This window comes from Phalacrocorax aristotelis, chromosome 3 (genome assembly GCF_949628215.1).
Source record: "Phalacrocorax aristotelis chromosome 3, bGulAri2.1, whole genome shotgun sequence".
NCBI classification, from domain to species: Eukaryota; Metazoa; Chordata; class Aves; order Suliformes; family Phalacrocoracidae; genus Phalacrocorax; species Phalacrocorax aristotelis.
In genome coordinates, this window is record NC_134278.1 from 3,416,490 (window position 1) to 3,439,651 (window position 23,162).

The 23,162-nt window shown below is 43.0% G+C and overlaps 1 protein-coding gene across 1 annotated transcript in view; it reads right to left on the bottom strand.

Moving 5' to 3' along the window:
* The window catches only part of PINX1 (PIN2 (TERF1) interacting telomerase inhibitor 1), a 68,182-nt gene that overhangs the window by 34,936 nt on the left and 10,084 nt on the right, over positions 1 to 23,162 (bottom strand). Inside the window, exons 5-6 of the mRNA XM_075086528.1 lie at positions 20,542 to 20,634; positions 17,844 to 17,920 (exon numbers count right to left, since the gene is read on the bottom strand). Coding sequence (XP_074942629.1) covers positions 17,844 to 17,920; positions 20,542 to 20,634 — 170 coding nt within the window. The remainder of the gene's footprint in view (positions 1 to 17,843; positions 17,921 to 20,541; positions 20,635 to 23,162) is intronic.

The window sequence follows — 23,162 nt, forward strand, 5'->3', positions numbered from 1 at the left end:
TGACATTACCTCCGAACCATCCAGACAGGTGCTGAAATCAGTGTTGCAGGGCTTGCAAAACAGAAAGTCACTTCCCACTCAGATAGTTAAAACCTGTCTGTAGCCTGTTCGACTCCTCGGAGCAACTGGATGCTCCAATAGTTTTGGCAATACACGTTCCCATTTTCACTGGGGTTAGCCAGAACAAGATCAGACCACATTCCTGTTAGCCGACTCTGGCCGTGGTAACCTACGCTTGTGTAACCTCGGGTACAAAGGCAGAAGTTTATCTCCACGTCTCAATGCAGCTAGCTCGCTCTGCAGAACCACCTGCAGTGAAAAGAGCAGCTCAATGAAGAGAGCTCCAAAGGGCAGCCCACCGAAGCGAGAGTTCAAGGTCATTGGCTTGATCCTCAATAGCTTTCCTTAGTACCAGACAAACATTTTAGAGACTGGAGTCAAGCATTCGTGGCGGTTAGTCTCTACTGCAGCAGGGGAACTCCTAGCTGCTTGAAGGAAGCTCCTGCGAGACAAGCTCTTCACTGCAGTAAGATCCTACCGATGCAATCCATCGGCCCAGGAAAATGCAACTGGCTACAGTTGTAAGAAACCCATGCGCACCTGCAAACAGCTCAGTGGTTTGTTCACACACCACCAGGTAAAGCAGGAGAATAAGTTATTCCTCTTCGTTTACAGAGGAAGAAGAATTAAAACTATATTAAAGTGTTTTAAAGGTGTTTCAGAATAGCTTTAACAGGAATTAGGGGGAGGCCTCCAACCAGAGAGCCGGTGCCTGGGAGTTATCAACCCTAGTAATCTCTTGAAAAGAAATTTAATAATATTCTAATATATTCTAGAAATATTAGAATAAAATATAGCAAACCCTATTAACATTTTTAAATGGCAAGCAACATGTCTTTTTGCTTATGTTTTTGAAAGACAACTGAACAGCTTGGGTCCCTCCCAGCTGGTTACAGGGTAGGGGTGCAGTACACAGCTCTTCACACCACAAACCTTCCTCTCCAGCAATTTAAAAACTTATAGGGGAAAGATACTTTGGTTCCAGTTAAAGCCAGAACAACCACCTTTCAAAATGATTACTTTAGAGAGGTTTCTCTTGGTTTAGAAGCCATACTCTCCCGTCACAATCTCTGAATCAGTCTCACATCTATATTCTCTCAAACACTTGCTGTTCAGGACAGCCTTGGGAATCCTAGGCAATTAAACCACCAGGCCTCAGTTTCCCTGAGTGGAGAGAACTAGCAAATGTATTACAGGACTATTAAAGAGTTAATTAGGTAGTGCTTCGTGCATCACAGCTTCACTGTTTCAGCAAGTCTCCAGTAACACCTAATTAACAAATCTCCGGTGAGCTGTTTCTCAGAGAGCTCAGCATTGGCGCTCCACACAAACCTCCTTTAATGTGCCTGCCATGCTGCTACGATGCCCCTGCTGCCCCTCGGTGAGGACATATCATGATCCTTCTGGCTCGCTTTAGGCTGTCATTCATGCCCCCCCCGCCCAATAAAAAACTTTATTTACTAAACTTTGGAGCATTTGGTACAAAGCAAAAAGCAGCAAGCTACATCAAAGACTCCCTATTATCACTCCCTAGTGAACTGTGAAAATATAAATTCAAAGCTGACAAGCTAGTTAGACTTTTAACTAAAATCTGAGTGCAATTAACTTTAACCATGCCACTCTGCTACTGTACTTCTGGCACCAACTTTGAGAAGTGGCCCAAATTCTTCTGAGGAACAGAAAGACCATTTATCTACTATATTTATTCAGGGCAAACCTCCTCCTCCGTGTCAAGCAGGGAATGTAGCGCTGCTGACTGTGACTGGCAGTGATAAAGGAGCCGGTATGATTTTCAAACGAGTAGCATGTCCCGCTTTCCCAAACGTTAGAGGAAAGTGAATAATATGCCCTCCTAAATCAGAGCCGGCTACTGATTCAGAGACGCACACTGGGGAAAAGGTGCCTATAAATTGCTGGATGTATAAAGCTACTGCCTTAAGAAGGCCTTCTGCTTGGATCTGCCACGTAAAGGTATTTTTATTTGCAGAAGTTGATAAAAGTGATTCAGAAGGAGGGAGAGAAGGATCGTTTGTCTACGGTAAAGTTAGGAAATGGCATTAATTTACAGAATAACTTGTATACGTGTGGTGCCTTCCAAGGTTCCTTGCGGTCCTATGCGCATTCTGCGTACTGACCATTTTAGTAGCACTAAATCTGTAAGACACTGTCACAAATGTAACGCCTTACCTAAGCATCCATATGGAAAGGAAAATAATATAAAACTTTCGTACATTTGCAATATATGGATATAAATGGAGAACTTTGTAACCAAACCTCAAACCATTCCAAATATTTATATTTAGTGGAAGCTTTAAATCTGGAGGCCCAAATCATCATATTCAACAGAAAGAGGTGACCCTCAAATGCACAGGTCACACCTTGAGTGGGTTAAATGGCTCTTCACTGGTGCTTTTGTCTTCCCCTGCTTCTTACATGTTACATCACTATATTTAACCTCTCAGCTAGGATTAATCTCCCTCTACTTGAGGCATCTAGCTTAACTCTGAAACAATTGGAGAATGTTGTCTTGACTCCATCATTATCAGCAAATCTCCACAGCAACGAGATATCCTGAAGGACAAAACATGAGAGCTAAGTGGGTACCTCTTGCATGACACCCTGAAGATGATTGTGTGTCAGAGCCCTTGAGTGGTATTAAACCCCACGACTCCCCCTTGAGAGCAATCTCATGTTTTCTTTCAAGGACTTCAGACCCAGGACGACAGAGATTTCTCCTACCAGCCTGACAATACAGGTTCCAGAAAAATTGGTTACTAATTAGGACAAAAGAGTTTTGCAGCTTTCAGTTCAAAACTTCTAACCATAAAGGAAAAGCTTCTTGCAAAGTACAAAAGGCACTTTACAGATGTCATGGCTCAGTTCTAATATTTTGTTGCCTGACCTCAAGTTGAGATAATTTTTTCCTAGTTACCAACCTTGCAAGCTTCCTCCGAGAGTGCCAACAGTTCCCATCCCTTCAGCCATCCTTGCCATGCTCCCCATGCTCTTTCTTTCAAGAATATCACCAGTATTTTTTGACTTTGCCCCAGAATGGTTTGGGCCCAGTGCTAGTTAAGCTAAAAAACCACACTGTACACTAGTGGCTGAGGCATATGTATGCTGCTTTTCTTCAGCTGACTGCAGCAGGGTCCTGGGAACAGAAACATCTAATGTCTCCATCGATCTACCCAAGCTCTTCTATGCTCACCTGAAGAGCATTTTGTCCCACTACTACTTACAGGAAAGAAAGAAGCTTCAAGACTAAATGAAGTTTAATTCTGTGATTTCAACAGTATCTGCAATAGCCCTGCAAGCCTTTAGTTATTATCAAGCCTGTGGAGGTGCCGGACTTTGAGGTAGAGATGGCATCTGGGACACGACAGGCTCTGCAAACCACGCTGTGAGTTCTGTCGCCCAGGGCCAGCTCTGCGGGTTAAAGCAGAGGGGCAGCATCACCACTACCCTGGAAGATTCCCAGAAAGTAAGCACAAGCCAGGACTGGGCACGAAGCCCTCCATTGTTATCAGTAAACTGACTTTTGTGAAGTCAGTTGCCAGGAGTGACAAACCTCTGTTTTCTAGTAGCAAGTGTTAAAATCAGAACACCCAGACTTTTGTTGCTGAAGAGCAAGGGCTGTACCGCTGGGCGTCTCTTGGAGACACCCATTTCCCTACGACAAGGAGGAAAAAGGAACAGGCCATATTTTGTGCCTTTGGATGCGATCCACTGCAGTTGCTACACACAGCATTCCTTTCCCATTTGGTAACTGAGAAACACTAGGCTTATTAAAAAGAAAAAAAAAAAAATAACCCAACCCCGCAGTGCTGTGGTTGGTAAGCGCTGGTCAGAGGAGGTCTGCTGTAATGAATGGATGTCAGAGAATCAGCAGCCCAAATGATACATTAAGTACTAGCTGTCAAAACAAGGGCTGCTACTTCACTTGACCAGAAGCAACCATTTATACAAACACTCCTGCAGGTAGATACTTCTTCACTTCTTGCTTGACCTCAACTTTCCAAGATTCAAAAATCTGCAGGGTTACACACCCTCGCCCTCAGTCGTGCAAGTAACGTGATGCTCTGGAGCACATTTCCCCCCCCTGCCCCCGCCATCCAGATTTTATGTAAACAGCCCTGCTTTTGCAGGGATTTCAGAAAAGCCGGAGACAGTCACGCTTCGGGACTCTCTGAAAGTTTAATTAAGTTACAATGTCCTAAAACCACAATATAGCTTTTATAGGTGCTATGGCTGTAAAGTTCAAAAGGTAAACAGGTAAGCACATACAGTACACTTCAAACAGCTCTTCTAGTTCTCCAGAAATAACCATCGGGAGCAGCTGAAAATGTATGATATACTTTGCACTTAAATACTCTCACTTCTAAGTATTTCAATGCACTTCATAAAGAACTACACACTTATAAATTAGGCTAATATCACCTACATGGGGGTGTGTGAATCATCCCCAGATTTAGCGATTGTGAAATTAGGATGCAGAGAAGTAACCTGACCCAAGGCTGCATAACCTGGGAGTGGGACGGTGGTGAAAGCAAACCAAAGAGCCCTGACCACAGGCTCACTGTGCCTCACCTGAGCCACACTCCTGGGATCCACTGCGGGGTGATGTCCTCTGCAGACAAATCCATCTTGGCATAGCAATGCCAAGGGGCTGAGAGAGCAGCAATTAATAGAAGGCTTAACATGGCGTAAGTTAAAATAGGGACATTTTGCCTTCTAACGTCTTAGTGTGCAAGTTACAACAAAAACACTTCCTCTTCCAGTCGCTTGCTGACGTGTGAGATTACACAATTTTCTCTCATCACCTCAAAGTTTGGCCCAGCATTCTCACTGCTTTTAAGATGAAATGTAAATGAATGCCTAAGCTTTCAGCATTCGCACAGTCACAGATATTAAGAGGCTGAAATTAGGTCACTTCGTCCAACACTGAATTGCTCCCCACAGAACATTCATTCTTCAATTCAAGAGGAGAAACGTTTTTAGGTAGAAGCAAACTTGAGAACTGGATAACCCGACCGTCATGTGTTTCGTTATATCACTGCCCCAGATTCAAGCCGAGTAGCACCAAAAGGTTTATATAAGCAGACTATTATGGTGGTCTTCGTGGAACAATTTGAGTTTTGAACTGATGCCATCGCTGGACGGAATGAGAAAATAGAAAAGGAAGATATCTAGAAAACTTCATAACCCACTGGGCTAAATGTGTTGTTACTGATTAAGGACCTGACATTGGGACGAGCTGAGCCAGGCAAGTAAAGATTTGAAGCACTACGGTAATTTGAGAATTGTAGGAGAAAATAGCTTCTGTTTGCATGTGACGGCAGCGGCATATAGAGTTAACAGGCCCCGATATGCTGTGCATCAGAACAGAGTTCAGGAAGTTGTCTTTGCTGCTTTCTGTGACACTTTTCATACCAAACTTCTTAATACATTAGTAGTTGCAGAGAAATTCCACATCTACTGCTATCCCGAGGACTTTACAGTTATTTTACTGAAACCTAGGAAGTGTTCCAGATACCCTGGAGTGTTTGGTAGAGCCTAAAGTGCTTTTTGAATACAGTTAAGAGTTAATGGAGTAGAGTTAAAGGAGTAGATGAGAGGTGGGGAAGGTCAACAAAAAACTCCTGCTTAATTACTCACGCTGCTCCCCTTTTTCTCCTAGAAATATATGAACCATACTCATATAAGACATCAAACAAATATATACACACAAAGGGTTACCTGAACTAATAAATAACTAATATTGGATGATTTTTACCCCATTATGAGATACAGTGTTCTAATGAATAATAATAATAAAAAAGCACCTGCAAGCTTGCACTACACGGCCACAAGATGTTTGTAGTAATGCCTGTTTCTCTAACTGCAAATATTTATTGCCAAACATACAAGTTGACTATTTTAAATGAAAATAATTTCCTTTAGAAATTTTCCAAAGAAAATTAAGCATATTTTCTGTGAGCTAGAAAGCATTTCCTAATTAGCATTAGCCTTTGACTCACTCACAGTACTACCGTAACTTTCTTCTACTCCCAAGCTTACAGAAATGTTGTTGTAAAAATGTATTGAGAATAGGGAATTTTCTTTCAAGTACTGAAGTACTGAGTGACATTTAAATTCTTCAATATTCCGGAAAAATAGGATTTTAGGGCAGACAGTATTTTTGATCTTCTCTTCGTTTGTTAAAAAAACAACCTGTAACACGCAGGTGGCACAGGATCTAGTTAGCCTGAGCTGGGTTCAGTTCTGCTGCTGTCAACAACATGTCCCAGCACTCGGAAGAAATCGGCTCATGGTGAGAACGGAGCCAATTTAAAATAAACCCTAATAAAACAGAAACAATACGAAAGAACTAAATTATCAGACCTCTTCAACCCTGCGGAAAGCCACCCTCTGTCCCCTCTGCTGTCCATGGTCAAGTCATCCCTGGTCTTGTCCTTTTCATGGGAGCTTAATTTCAGTGTAAGGGCTGTATAACAAAGTATTAGCACTCAACTTCAGCTGAGGTAAGCGCGAACTGGTCACCAAAAGAGCCCTGGTGATTCTGGATCCTGAGGGACACGAGCATTTTCTACCAGCAGGTTAAAACTCATCTGTGCAGAACCTTCTGGAGGTCCGTCGCAGACTACAACAAACTTCCACAGAAATTAATTATCATAGACAGCATCATCTTCTGCTCCAAAGCCAGAGCACACTTCAACTTGTCTTCACTAATACCCACTGGGTTCATATTACTGAGAGTCTGCCAAATCAAAACACTTGAATGCACAACCAATTTCCCCCAAGGAGAGAAAGAACGAACTACGCACAGCAGACAGACGTCACATCCCTTAATCCAGCGTTACGTGCATGGAAATTTCAGAATCCGCACAGCACGCTACCCAAACACCTTCCAACTCAGCAGAACTCAGGTTTGCTTGGGCCCCCCCCCTCCATTGCCTTTTCTGTTGCTTACTTCAGCTGTTAGACACTTGCTTCCTTGCCTTCTCCTCTCAGCAACAGACAATCTGGCTTAGCCATCAAAATTGAACAATATTCATGCTTAACACCAGATCTGAGGTCCTTCGCCAAAAGCATTCTGTGACGGAGAAGAGCAAGCCATCATCACCCAGATACGGGTGACCGACATCTCATTTTAAAGATGATGCTAAGCAAACAGCGTGGAAGGTACCTGCTATATCCCACTGCACAACCATTCTCTCCCATCATAATCTTCCTCTTTTCTTAACAGAGGAATACATGCAGTTATTAGCAGACAGTCAAATTAGCGACTTTAGTCAGCAGGTCACATTTGCCTATATATAGACACACACAATATATACATATACACACATACACGCCCGCAGCAACACCACAGTTATTCAAAGGAAACACACTGAGATTGATGACAGTTTGCAGAGTGAGGCTGTAGAAGTAAGGAAAAACCACAGACAATGGATCTCTTGACTGTATCTTATTACTTTGAGAAAACTCAAATGAACCGAAATTAACTTCAAATTGACAAACTTTTCAAACATGTCAGGCAGCTGAAGTGAGGTCAGAGAGAGGAGGGAACACCTCATACACTGTCAACGTTACCCTGATGGGGAAATTTACCATTAAGTCACACTCCAGCACTAGATATTCCTCCTGATCGGGGAGGAAAAAAAGCAAATGATCACAGCTGAAGAAAGAACAGGTCAGTTGAGAAGTCAAAATACTGGATTGGAAGTAGAAAATCTTGTTTCTTTGATTTTAAGCACTTCCTCAGGATGAATCACTTATTTGGTCCAAGTTCTGGTTTGCTTAACCCATCTGAACCAACCAGCAGTTTCATAACCAGTTTGATAAGCCAAAAATCAGAAGACACCCTTGGAGAAAGGGTAGACACCCTTTAACTAAGTCAGCAAAAATAAGACTGTGCTACAAACATCCAGTCCTTCTGCAGGCTATTTGAGTGGATCCAGCAGCCACCTTAGAGGGAAATAAAATTCACCCTATTCCCTGATTTCTGAGAGAGAATGCATGCTGCTTTTTTCCTCCCATTCCCCCAGCAGCATTATTCCCACAACATACCGATCCCAAATGCCGTCTCACGCTACCCGTACTCCTCGCACACAGAGGAATAAGCTCCTTTGTGCAAAGGACCATCACCTTGGCTCCGTGCCACACCGGCAGAAGGAAAGAGCACGCAGTACGCTCTTGCACCAGGGAAAGCAGGGCAGGTAGCAGCCTGAGAGATCAACTTGTTGTCAAGAACTTGCCCACCTGGCTTTAAAAATCAACAGGAAGCCACCTGCTTCGTTCACACTTCCATACACAAATCCTGTTATGATCGGACCAAAAATGTACTTTTCCTTGTTTTGAACTACTGCAGTGGAATTTTTTTTTTTTTTTTTAAGAAAGCTCTTTGATCAGACAAATATTTTTTAAAGGAAAAACCAAACAAAGCTATCCTATAAAAGCGCAGGCCCATGACGAAAACTGTTTGGGAGGAAAGGATTACATATGACAAAAATAAAGTTAACTTCGTTCTCTAGTACCTGAGCCTGTATTCTTAGGTACTGGTGTGTTACTTTCTCACAGTGTACACACAGTTAAGAAAAAAAAAAAAAGAAAAAAAGAAAAAAGCACGATTCAGGTTTGGTTTGTGCACCCATGTAAGCAGCTATGCCAAGCATCATTGTTTTACGGTTCCCTATGTGGTTACACAGCTTTAACGCTATTTATACATCCCACCCATAAGAGTGGTTCCAGATCACTTTTTTTTAAAGCTGGATTCCCCCCCGCCCCTTTTTTTTTTTTTCAACTCTTAGTGAAGAATCCCCCTGGGGAACCATCTTTTCAGGACAAGATGTTACACAGATGACAAAATTCAGCACGTCGATGCCAAAATTCAATACTAACTGAATCGGGTAAGATGAAGTCTTTTACCAACACAGACCTGCATCTTGCTTCGTATGTTTTCCCCAGTTATTTCATTAGACCCATTTATGGATGTCAGCTTTGTTCACGCGGTGCCTGAGGACTGGATACAACCCACTGAACAGTCTCAGTATATTTACATGACAAAAAGCTGTGAGCCGTTCTGATTAGAGACCCACTCAATCTCAATACAAAGCCATGACAGTGATTTTTGTTCTTCCCTCCCCTTTGGGGGGGGGGGGGGGGAAACACCCTTGAGAGTTTTGGGGTTTTTTTTGCAATTCAGAAAACAGAAGAATTGCAGCAGTAATGAAGTTCTGTTTGGGCTTTTCCTCTTGAAAACTTTCCCAACCTAAACGTTCCCACAATGCAAAAAGCAAGGGCAGCAAAAATACACCTCCAAAAATGCAGTGCAGCTTTCACACAAAGTGTAGTTAAAAAATGACTAAGTTTTCTTGATAGATGAATTTGTGGGTAAACCATTTATCAATGACCTGTTTACCTGTGCAGCAGAGTCCCTCAAGCCGAGGGCCATGTCATTCCCCTTTGACTGATTAATTAGCCAATCAAGGGATATTTTTCACTGTGAGGCATGATGGTTTATTCCAGCTAATGCATGGTCTCTAATGGTAACACATTAAAGCCAGCTCGGCTCTTTAAGCCTATCGAAGTGACCAAAAGGGAAGGAGAGAAGATAAATCAAAAAAGCTCCCTCCAGTTTTGCTTCTGTCCCTAACAACCCCCCCAAGGAACTAATGCTAGAGGCAAGACTCTCCTCCAATGAAGACAGAAGAAAAAGCACCATTTCTTCCACATCAGGAGATGTCTCCTCCTCTCCCTCTCTCTGCTGATACCTCAAAGAGCAATAATTTATCCTCAGATGATTAACAAGGTGCTTATAGAATAGGCAACAAAACATCAATACTTTGCTCTTCCTCCTTTTATCAAAAGCACTACTAGGACACCATGCTGGGTAAAGTGATTTTTACCGGTGCTCCTGGAACAATCTTATCTGCATGGGGAAGTATTAAAAATATGGCCCAAATTAACACCTTGAGCCCAATTCATTATTTTTTGGACTCGCTATATACGGTCTTACAAGTTACCAGGCTCAGAGAAACAGGATTTTAGATCTACTAAAGTAGATGCTAGTCTGTGCTGCTGGATTTGCTCTACCTGCGCCACTCGTACACTGAAGATGCGTGTAGCCCTTCAGCTGTATTGTCATGCTGTCCTCCTTGTGAGCTCGTCCCACCAACCCGCACTGGCTGCTCCTCAAGCCCAGGCAAAGGCCTGGTGCTGCTAACTGCTGCCAGAACCTGGTTTTGAGGAGTTTCTTTCTTTTTTTTTTTTTTTCTTAAAGGAAATAATCCCTCTGGCTGTTAGAGTCCATGGTATGCAGCAGAGCAAAGCTGGAGAGGCAAAAGAAGTAACTGCAGTATTACAGAAGTAGTAAAAAGCCTCTGCTAATGGCAATTTTAATATATTTAATTCAAAAGGTCAGAAAGAAAAACCAGAACAGGTGAGCACACAAACCTAATGATATCCTCCAATACCGATGCTGCAGAACAAGGTGAGCTCCCATCCAAGGCAAGGAGAACTATGAACTGAGTGTTACCATTTCCTAGATCACAGGTCTAATAATCTGTAGTGAGTAAGCCCTGCTGCTCAAAGTCGCAGTGAACTAGAGACTGACAGAAACCTTTCTAATCAGAGGCAGGTTCCTGCGGATAAATTCCAAATGTGTAAAAGCACCATTATATTGCCTTGCAGACCCTGCCACTGGGTCACCAGCCCCTTCCCACTAACCAACATGTAAAAAAAATAAATGTAAAAAATGCTGCCTTCGCAAGAGCCGAGTAGGTCAAGAGGGTTGAGCAGTGATCACACGCTTACACGAGCACATTCAGCTTCTGCACGGAAGCAGAATATACTCAGGATATAACTCTGTGGATAGGATGCACCTCACTGTTAGATGCCCCTACGATCAGTGAGGAAAGAGGTGTGTATCTCTAGGAAGGGTCTGGCTTCACACACCTTTACCATCTTCGGAGACAGCGAACGCATCTCTTTGGGGACCTGTGCCTCATCACTATGAAGGGGGTCTGGAGAAGACGCCTAGGTCTTCTAGCAATAAAACTGGGTGGGATTAAATCCCACCTTTTTTACCCATGTTTTCATTTGCCTTGCTTCTTGGTAAAAATGTTATATTCACTCTTCTGAAAGACACAGAACACATTACTTCTGTGCTGAAATGGTCGAGTCATATAGAGGAATATGCGCTGGGCAGTTCTAAGCTTTAACCCCAAATCTGATAAACTCCGTAGCCTGGGAATAATTATAATACCTAGGCACAAGATACTTGGTGCCTCAAAAAACACAATTATTCTCTCTGACAATAAATGTACAATAAGAAAGAAGGAAATATGTTAAAGACACTATCTCGGTGTTTTCCTACTGTCTTCCTCCGGAACACACCGACAGCAATTACATTTTTACTCCGATTTCTTAAGGAAGCAAAGTTTCCATAATCATTCTGCCCAGACATTTGTGCACATCATGCACTCCTTTCTCTCCAGCAACTTTTTAATCCAACCTAACAGAAGCTTAGAGATTTCAAAGGCGTTAAGACTCTAAAATATTTCATGAAAACGGGCAGCTGGGCAGAGGCGGCCAACAGATCAGCATGCACATGGACAGGGATTTCAACATGAGCTCATCTCCTTTAGTCACGCAGAATCCAAGCACAACATAACCACAGGAAACCGAGCTTCAGTACTGGAGCTGCTCACAGAATGACTTGTTGGGAGATGTTTTACTGAAACCAATTCATCATTGCCCATTCCAACGGGTCCAAAAGTGTTAAATTGTGGGGTTTTTTTTGCTTGGCGTCACTTACTAAGGAGCTGGGATTTCCCTTAGGAGACTCTTCCACTGCCCCGCTGACATCACTGCAAGGAAGCCTGCTGAAGAGTAAGCCTGTGTCTTCCTTTTTCTGATTGAAGTTCTCACCCCCAGTACCATACTTGGCTTTTGCCTACCCTGATTACTATCCCTTCCCTTCCTCTGTTCCTCCCTCCCCTGACCCCCAGATATTTATAGGCGGAGAGGTCATCTTTTTCTGCCTCTTTTCTGAGATGAACATATCCAGTTCCTCCACTCTCTCCTTCTAGGACATGCCCTCTAACCCCGTCGCCCATTTTACTAAACCCTTTTGGACTCTCTCCAGGTTTTTGATGTCCTTTTTCTGTTCTGCTTCTCAGTCCCAAATACCTCATGCTAGCTATGGTCTCCAAAGCAGAACGGTGAAAAACCAAAGTTAATTTTTAACTAATTTTTTCTCTTCTGCAGTTTTTTGTTCCCCAGCAGTTTTGAAAAAAGGGAAAAGAATATTAATTTATACACTACCTCTGCAACAGAGACTTCTGTCACAGGTTAAAAAAATAACCCAGACTAAACTTGCAACTTGCCTAAAAGTCACAATTGTGAAACCTGCAAACACCAATATCGCAACTGGTATTTTACAGAGAGAAGGTTGAGGTGAAGGGAATTACATCAGTTTACCCATAGTTTCAGCGAGCCCATGGCAGAGCCAGACTTTAATGGATTTTCAGTTATGTCCCTTAAGATTAGCCAACATGCTTTTCTGATAAGTGCTGGGAAATGTAAGTCAGTTGAGGAAGTTCTGCAAAATGTGTCAGAAGACAATTTCCTGATTTAAAAAAAAAAAAAAAAAATGTGAAAAAGCAACAGGGCGGATAGTTACACTTCTAATGACTAACACTGAAGAAATCACCACAAGCTCGAGACTTTCGGGCTACTTGGATTAGGTGGTTTAAGGGAACTTACGCAGGTTTAGATCCAAGTTACAAAAACTTGGAGGAAGCAGATTACTCATCAAATGACCTGAGCCATGGAAGCGAGATGGATGCAAAATATTAGGTTTTCTCTGCATCTCAAACCGAGTTACTACAAATGCGCCAGCAAATCAGAACTACTCCCCCAGCCCCCAAAGCGAAATCAGTGCCAGAATCATGTTGTGCAGCAACCAAATTGGGACTGTCTGTAACTCATTCCCAAATCCTCAGTCTCACTCAGGAGCATTTTCTCCAGTGATAAGGCTTCATCAGGAAACACAGCTGGATGGAGGAAGGAAATTCTGAGAAGCAAAAAAAATAGTGGGGGTTCCAGGAAGTTCAACCAGATAGGAACTAATGGAATTTGTTTTTCTGTCTCCCCAGCTCCCAGTGTTTCTGAGCAAGTGAGAAAATCAGAGGGAAAGTGGGGGCAAAAAAAGTCTGGCAGATCTTACCCTGCAAAACAGGTCCTCACTGCAGGTCTCCAGAGAGCATCATAATTACAATTCAATATTTTCGATCACTTACTCTCCCTGGGAAAAACTGCAGACGTTTTCAATTTAGGTCCACTCCAAAGCCCAGCCATTGTTTTCTTCCCCCCATTTTTTTGACTTCTTGGGGTTTTTTTGTTTCTTTTTTTTTTTTCAAACAAAGGTCCCTGCATTGTTTATTAAGGAGGTTTTAGCTGGACACAAGATTTATCAAAAATAATTTAAAAAATACTGTTATGTTTAACATTCAGGAGAATTAAAGGTTGCAAGTGCCTATGATTAGTAACACATATCCCAGAACCATCAAAACAATAGCTTAAACTAGTATCTTGGTCTTATTACTTCTAGAGAAACTCCTTTTGACCCTTAGTGGCAAACAGCATTTCCTTCCATATCCTTTGCAATTCCACTCTTTTGCAATCTTTACAATCCTCTAGCCAACTCCCTCTTCCTTTGATAAGGCAGATAATCCAAATTTCAACATCCCCACTTACTGTAGTAGTGTCAGTGGGAAACGAGAGAAAAGATCCATCAGCCAGATCAGTCCTAGGCTACTGAGGCAGTTAGAAAGTTAGCCTGAGATGTACGGTTAACCTCTACAGTTTAGACAGCTCGGACTAAGCTAGCACAAAACATCTTCTGCCAAAGACTACTCCACAGGTCAAGATCATAAAATGATTGCTAATGACTGTACTAGAAAAGACTGAACACAACTAACTGGAACAGTGTCTCTGGGACATACCTGATTTGTTGAGACACCGCTTATCCCAGCAGCAGTTCAGGGGTGACAGATTTTTGACAAGCACTTCAGAAGAGTCAGGATTATCTTGCTGGTCCAGAGACCATGTCACTTAGCCTTGAGCTTTTCCACTAGTTTCCTTTTGACCATAAGCACAGATGGAGTTTCCTGGGTTTCGTGGTTTCCCCCCGCCCCCTTTTCCTAATCTTTAAGAACAGTTTGGTGTAATGCCAACCGACCAGCCAGGCCTACTACCACAGTGATGATGCGCATCAATACAATAAATACCGCTGCCAGCATCTACTGCACGTTAAGCCATTTTAGAAACAGAAGAGCTCAAAGGCCGTGGATACCATAGCTCTTAGGAATAACAGAAGCTCCTCATCTCACACAGATGAAAAACCTGGCCATAATGCCATCAATGGTGTACATACTCAAACATTTCCATGCCTTCCACCATGTCTCTGATGCCTACAGAACTGCAAATGATCACCCAACCGGGTCCGTTTCCAGCATAAGCGTTTTGTTACTCCGAAACGTTCCCATCTTCCGCTCCGTAAGTGTTCTTTCTCATCCATCCACTGAATTTTGTCACAGGCTTAAATTGCAGGCTTTAAGGGAGGGAGATAGTCAAAAACTCATTTGGACAAGGTCCTGAGCAACTTGTCATAGCTGGCGCTGCTTTGAGCAGGGCGGTTGATCTGGAGACCTCCTAAGGTCTCCTCCAATCTCAGTAATTCTGTGATTCTATGAAAAGCAGTTCCTGCACCTTTCCATGAAGTTATACCCAAGATGGTTCTGATCCTGGACTGAAACAACTGGAAATATAGGAAACAATTATGCGGAGTATCTTGGTCAAAAGATGACAACTCTACTGCGAGCTGAGGACAGGTCATTCAATCCAAATCAAATTTGTACTGAATGCTTCTCAAACTCCCTCCCTGAAAAAAGAAGGGACCTCGGAAGGAGCCTTAAAGAGGGGACCTCGGAAGGAGCCTTAAAGAGGGGACCTCGGAAGGAGCCTTAAAGAGGGGACCTCGGAAGGAGCCTTAAAGAGGGGACCTCGGAAGGAGCCTTAAAGAGGGGACCTCAAGCTACAGGATCAACACATTCCAGGTCCTTGCATCATCCCAGTTGCAACTACCACTGGGCGCCTGCCATCAGATTAATTGATAGCAGCAGTTCTGACACCTCTGTAAGTAAGGAAGCCATCCTCACCTACTCTGAGCGGGGACAGCAGAGTACAACCATTACTGACGGTTGCAGGAGCTGCAATTAAAAGGGGGTGCAGCCTACCACAGTCTGAAGGCATACCCCAGGGCTCTGACGGACACCAGGACTCTTCCCACATTATCTCTACAGAGGAACAGATACGAACAACTCACTTCCAGGAGAGTGACAGCACTTTCCTGCTCCTGTAGTGCGCGCTCTGCTACATCATGGAAATGCCCGGAGCCTAGGGAGTTCAGAACAGAATGCAAACGCACACAGAGGACAGTACTGCAAATCCTCACAGAGCAGATCCATCTGTGCTGCCTTAAGGACCAGGCTCTGGAACATGATGGAAAGGGATCATGGGAGTTCATGGGTGCAACGAAATGAAATTGCTCAGAGCTGGAGGGCCTGAGCAATGCATTTTTGTTCTGTGCAAACTCCACAGATCTCTGATCCATGAAGAAAAGGGGGGGGGGGGGGGGGAAGGGAGGCAATTGTGCTGCCTCTGGCTTTCTTTCCCTGTGGCTGCTTAACAGCAGATGGTAGCCAGAAGACGACAATGCAGCTCCAAATTACATTACCTCCTGCCTGTATCTGCATGTGGAAATCTGGGTGCTTAACAGGGAACAGTCCTGTGACTTTTTGCCAGAACCCTAAACCATTAGCTTAGTGTTCAGTGAGGGGAAAAGGGAAATCTGAACAGTAGCTATCAGCCAACCACTGCATCGGTCAAGGAATTAGAAAAAGCATGCACAAACTCATATACCCTTCGCAAGCAGCCATAAATGCACGTGATCTGCAGTGCCTATCAATAAAAGAACAAATGCTCTGCAGGATTAAGTCCCAGAAGCAACAACAGCACTTTCCAAACTTATTTTTAGTCTCAAAAGATACTGGACGGGCAGAGAAAACAAGACCAACTATCTGGAACAACTCATGGGTGGACAAAATCTAATCCCGTAAGCACAGCACTGTTGATTTGCATTAATTTCCAGTTTGCCTTGCTTCATATTGCCCTGACAGCAAGGGAGTTATCCATGGCATATTGAGGTGATCAGAAGTGTTAATCAAGGGGGCTCCGATGGTACAAGTTTACCTACAGCATCTGAGAGCTCCAATAGCTCTGACGGACTTGAAGTCCCCAAAGGCTTATTTCAAGACAGTAGTAAGTTAAGACGGGTTCTGTTGTGGCTGATGGCCTCCTCCCAAGCTCTTACCTTTCAAGCCAAACCATGTGACTTGTAACAAAGGTTCATACTGTTTTCCACAGTGGCAGACAAGACAGGACAGTTCTTAATTTGTTTAAATTTCTTCTAACCTCCCGGTTTAATTAACTGTAACCGTATTTTTGTAGTTTAGAGAACAGTACTCAGAAAACAGACTGTATATTTTCCTCTGTCCTACCAATAACTTCAAAATCTACAGCACATTCACAGAAATTATAACACATGGGACAATGGCAAGACCAAATCCTTCAAACTGTTCAATTCAAGACACCCCACTGAAGTATTTTTTATTTTATAGTCAGAGGTTTTTTCCAGTGAAGATTCCCCAGCAGATCGCTATTTGCTCTTCACAAGCTCCCCTGTCATTCCGCCTAGCATTTACACAGCTACAAACCTTGTATTACTGTCACTACTATCCAGGATCTCTTAGCACGTTCTTCCCCCTATTCCTCTCCTCCCAAAGTTCAGTGGCCTACAGCAATGCTGCAGAACAATTTTCAAGGGTACCGCACAACGAGCAAGGTGTCAAACACGAACAGGGTATTTCAGAAATTTCCATTCAGTTTTAGGCCCAATCTTTCCCTCTAAATACAAGGGACTTCAGAGGCCTTTGAACCAACAGGGCAATTCTTGCTATGTATTCATTCATGCTTTTCTAGATGTTATCTTTTTCAAAGGATTCTTCTGGATACATTAGTCACAGTGCAAGAGCGTTATTTTAGATACTGATATAGCAGGCCTCTCCTCTGCCAGTGCAAAATGCTAATGAATACAAAAATAAAATAAAATAAATGCTATTACTAACCTTGATCTCATTAAACAAAGTTAGAGAAAAGTCTTCTCATTAAATATTTACCAGTGTTCAAGCCATCTTTGAGTCCTTTATTCAAAGATGAGCAAGACTTTGCAGCTGCTCGACCTTTCCCAATTACTGTGAAGATAATTGCAGTTTGCTGAGGTCAGCCAGTTGCTGCTGAACATCAAATTTTATTCTGGATATTTATGCAACTTTCAGACAAACCAAAATTGATCTATTTTGCGATGTATATTACGTAACAAGTGTAAAGTTAGAATAATGAAGAAACCTAACTCCAAAGAGTTACATCACAATAATTCATAGAAGTATGTACTATATTCACGCTTATTTTGTAACAGTTCAGAGCACAGCCCTCCACCTACAGCCTTTACGTAGAAAGAACAGTAATTTCACAAGCAGAAGACCCCTTGCTTTTGACGGGCATGTGGTAACCTCATTAGCAGAAAGAGATTTAAATATGATTTTGTTATAAGGGAAAATACGCAAGTAAACAAGAGAAAGGCGAAGCTTCTTGTTTACCTGTGTCTTCATACTCTTCTGTCGCTTCCCAAATATGCAGGACAGATCATGTTCACTGCGCGAAGAGAGATCCTTACCTGAAAGGGGTAAGGGAAGGAAAAAAACCACCACAATCTTCACATCTGGTGATGACAGGTACATTTTGATAACACAAACCGTGACCCATGGAGGTAGAGAAATTGGTTTTGGTGGGAGAGAAAAAAAAAAAATCAGGAGAACGTTGAAGACACTAAATGAAGGCTGACCGTGGCTCCCACACCCAGTAAGAAATGTGTGTGTGTAGAGGGAAAAGGTGGTGAGGAGACAACCACAGCCTGCTGGTGCGTGCCCACAGGGTAAACACATAACAGCAGCTTGTTTCCCCCTCACTTGACACTGCAGTTGTCATGGCAAAAGGAGGGAAGCAGCCTGCACTACGCTAAAGGGAAAGAAGAGTCGTAACCTCCTACACACATGAAAAGTTCAAGGAGAAACTGCACATCTTGGGATTCTCATGAGAATTCTCCGTCTCTGACAGTTAGGGAGTTATAGCTCCTCTACATAGTGTAAAAACAAAAATCCATCTCTACTCAGTGGGGGCTTTTCTTTGATTCATGAAATTGCTTCCGAAAAGCAAAACCTCCATCTCTGCACACACTGGATTATTGCAACTTATAACAATTTCAAGGGTGAAGCAAAGATTTCTCTAAGTTCCAGCAGGACCACTATTCCCACCCGACTGCTGTGTGGCTAGCTGAGTATCAGACATGGAGCAGGGAGTGGGAAGAAAAAGGGTGTGATGTGATAGTCTGAGATACCAGCGAAAGTTTAGCCAATTCCACAGAGCAGAAGCCTTTATGAATTGTCCACAGCCTGTCTCAGAAAATTCACTTGACTGTCCGATTCCAAAGTCACTGGCCTCAAAATGAAACTAAGCACCTGGACAAAAAAGAAAAAAAATCTGATGATTCCACCTGTTTCTTCTTCTCGGGATCCTTAACTGCCCACAGAGGGTAGGCAGACACATCAACCTAGCGGAGAGCCACCTTTCTAGTCTCTCTCTAGACGCTCTTTCCCAACCAAGCCGGATGACACTGGTGGCTGTTTTCAGCTTTATCTTGGCCAAGGCTTGGAACACAAGACTCACGTTCCTGCTGCTCCTCCTCTTGCCCTACACTTTCTTTCCCTGCCTTCCCCTCTCCACGCAGATGTATCCCCCCTCTTTTTATATCCTCTAATAGAAAACCAACTTAGCCAGCAGTCCAAATCTTTCGCAGCATCACAGTGGAACAGCTACTAGACAAGCAATTGAAATCACTGTCTTAATCTCGTATTGGTGCCTGTTTCCCAGATTCAAGCGTGACTGCTAGGGCTATGTGTGGTGCCTATGCTCCTCCAGCAGCGAGGCTACAAAATAGCACCAGGAATGGAAGCTGTGTTTTCTATCGTTGCTGCTCCCTTCTCCTGCTTTTGTGTGAGCTCTTCTTGTTTAGTCTAAAAGGAAGCAGGATCGGACTTGAACAACAAGGGCCGCAACGACATTAGCCTTCTGCAAATAACTTTTCCTTTTTCCGTGAAAAAGGACAATTTCCCTGTTTTAGACCACAGAGGGTACAATCAAACGGGGGCCTACCTTATAGAAACACTGCAGCCAAAAAAATAAGGGATATTGTTAATACAAAATCCTTTCTCCATATTTCAAATGCTCAAGAGACACTTATTTTTTCCTCTCTATTTAGTAAAAGGCTAAATCCAAGTCAAAATAAATCCTCTTTGCTACTGCCTCAAACAGGCCATGGCCTCTGTACTTGCAAGCCCTGAACCAATTTAATTGTTTAACGTTGCAAAGTGGCAGGGTCATGTTAACAGGTTTGACTTCTAGGCTGAATTATTTAATCAAAAACCCAACCCCCAATATCAGAACGTGGCCTCTATTTGGGTATCAATTACTTCTGTTTTAGCAGAAGAATTTGTTATCAGAAAACACAGACCTTTAAGTGCAATAAATTAGCCATGTGTGGAAACCGATCCTATCCACGCACTGGAACACATATATCTACCCACACCAGGTGCACATGTGTGTGTGAAAGGGGAACGCAACCAACACAGAAACAGAGCAAGGGATCAAACATTGGTCAAGAGCCAAAAGCAGGGATGGCTGAAATAAAGTCATCGCTCTATGAAAGAAATTACTAAACTCCATGAGTTCTTGATATGAGTTTTTGTGGGCACCAACCGCTGTCCTGATTTATCCAATAAAGCATCTGATAGATGTAAGAGGGCTTTCCTCTTCCTGCATTCAGGTTTAATCTGATCACTGATCTTATCCACATGATCTCTTAGCAGGGGTTACTGGAGATTGCAGAGGATAGTGCGGTGCAGATGCCCAAGTAAGTCTGTTACCACCTTTGCCTCCCCCTCCCATCCCCTGCCCACGCACAGATCACTCAGAATATTTGCTGTTCCTTTATTCAGCTGATGGCTCCTTCAGGCAGAAGTTGTTTTATTTAACAATATCAGCCTAAAGCCATCCAAAATTGTCAAAATAAAGAGGAGCAGCGTATTATAGCTTTAAGTAAGTAGCTGCAGGGGGTATTTCTAAACCAGGACTTTACTTGCCAAATTTAGACCCCAGAAGGCAACAGATCACCTTGACACATTTTTTTTTTCCCTTCCCTAATCTTGGCTAGAGCTTATGAAACAACATAACTCCTCTTACCTTTTGCAAACTTCATATAATGGACACGTTTCTTGGAAGATTTGGATTTTTCTTCGAGACTGAATGTCTTCTTCTGATTATCCACTGAGGACTCTAAAAAAAAATAAAACCCAAACCAGTTCCAATCCTATTAGAGACACTCTAACCACCAAATTCAAGCATCAGTGTATTTAACTTTCTCTCTGAAAACCAAGGCTCAACAACATGTCACCAGGTATTACTGAAGGAAACATGAGGAGTTTTGTCCGAGACATGTTCCTGCTTGATTTTTTTTTTTTTGCCACATCCCCTTCCCTTCCCATTTCCAACCTAACGTAATTTGAAAAGGCAGACACAGGTACTTCAGGTCAAAGGCAAAGTCTAATTTAACACTATTTCTATGGTAAGAAAAGAATAATAGGTCAGGGTTTATTTTGCTGATCGTTACAAAATATCTCTGGTGCCAGAGTCAAATACTGAACCTGACTGGGTAGGGAGAAAAAGGGGGGAAAAAAAAAAAAATCACACAGACAGGCTTTCTGTTTCTAACACTACACAAAGTGCCTCAACCTGGACATAGTCTGATACATCTGTGTAAGGAAATTAAACGGTGGCAGAGCTTTTCTGTCCCTGAGGCCAGCTAGAACAAATTGCCACATCCATATTATTTAATTTTCCTGGCTTCCAGAAGAGGGGCTGCATCTGAACTGTCCACTGCGAATGGTCTCTGGGGTTGGTTAAGTCCCAGATTCAGTCAGGAGCTGTTTGGAAGAATGTTAGCTTGTGTAGGTCAAACCCCGTGAAGGATTAGTCTAACTATTTAACAGCAGAGATATCAAGTTCCCTTGCTGTAGCAGGTTATTTTACTGGTACAGAGGTACTCTTTGCACCCACAGAGCCTGTCAATTTAAGATAAATTCTTAGAAGGAGGTAACCTGCGCCTGGTTAATAACTACTTTATTGGTCCTGTCCTGAAAAGAAATAGACAGAGCAGAGAATCCTGTGGTGCAACTCTGGAAAAGGCTACTCTGGTGAGATTTTTTTTTTGCCTCCCAGTGGCAACTGGGATGGGTAGGGAACTCAACCCATACCCTAAGGGCCAAGTTGAGTCACATTTTTCATATGATCCCACCCCTGAAAGCTCTGCAGACCAACCTCTTCTGACACTGGAATTACAGCACTTCACTGTGCGACAGGTAGAGACACCTGATGATAGAGTCACTGACCTAAAAATGAAATCCGCAGCCTGCAGTGGGAGAGCTGACTACCAGAAAGCAGTCTGAGATCTCTTCCACCGACACACCAAGCCCTAATGCGAAGAGGAAGGTCTAGCAAACCCAGTTTTAGACAGAGTTTGCACTCATCTTGAAAATCCTCAATAAAAAGGGTCTACGGGAAAAATAAGCATCACAGCTAAAATATCCTGACCAGAGATGAGGTTCTTTGGGCCTGCTCTCAGATCCACTTGTACCAAAGGGAACATTACACAGCAAAGGATTCCCACAGGGCTTCCTCCTCCACATTATACTTACAGCAAAAGGGGCAGCAGCACCGCCTTGTGCCTTCAAGGAGGAATTTCACTACTGAAACGTGCTGGTATTTGCATTTGACAGGTAGGTACATCCCTGTGTCTTCTAGTGACTGGTAAATCCCCTGACAAACTGAGCTAGCACTGCAGGAATATTAATGTGCTTTATAAGGCAATTTAGTCATGGCAATAAAGCCATGTGTCATTTCCATAGTAAATCTGATACAGATGAATATTCCAAAGCACCTTACAGACACGGCCAGCATGTTGTTGCCCCACTTTATAACTGGAAAGGGACACAGTCATCATCCCAGCAAAAAAGCCAGGAATCAAAACTTCTCTCTAGGTGCTCAGCTAGGAAAAAGAGAAAGGAAAAGAAAGCTAAAGCCATGTACATCAAGGGTACTTGAATGTTGGCATACTAACCACCACGGGGCCCTTCCTTCCCGATCTCTAATTGCAATCCAGCTCTGGCAGCTACACCAGTTATTTAAGAACAATGAAGTTTTTCAGCTGACTTTTAATGCAATTTGGAACTGGATGATGGCCAATAATGTAACATTTGATTCTGCAGCACAGCTGCAGGCAGAGTTATCTGGATGAGTTTTGCCAGTTTAAACAATTGCCAAAAAACCCCCAAGTTTCAGAGCAATGCTTGCAGCCTGCAAATCACCAAACATGATTCTGACCGGGAATTTTCAACGTGCACCCAAATTTATCCTCAGTGATTGAAAACTCCTGTCCCAGCTCCTGAAAAGATCAAGGGAAAATAACTGAGTAGAACAGGGAGAAATACGGTTTTCAGGGGCCACTTTGCATAAGTGCAGATGACCTAGGGAATACTGCACAGATTTAGGAACAAGACAGCCTTGCTCAATGAACCTGCCTCTGTGCTGACTCACTGTGTCCTTGGGCAAGTCATTTCAGCTCTCTGCTCACCAGCTTGCAGGTTTCCCACCAGTTACACCTAACTGTTCTTCCCATGGCTCAAGTTGGAACTTGGGTAGGATTTAGTTATAAAAGTAGAAAGGAACTTGTGGAATTTCCCTACGATATGCTGTTCTACCTCTTGAGGACTTTAACTAGAGCACCTAGCACTGTGTGGCCTCAAACC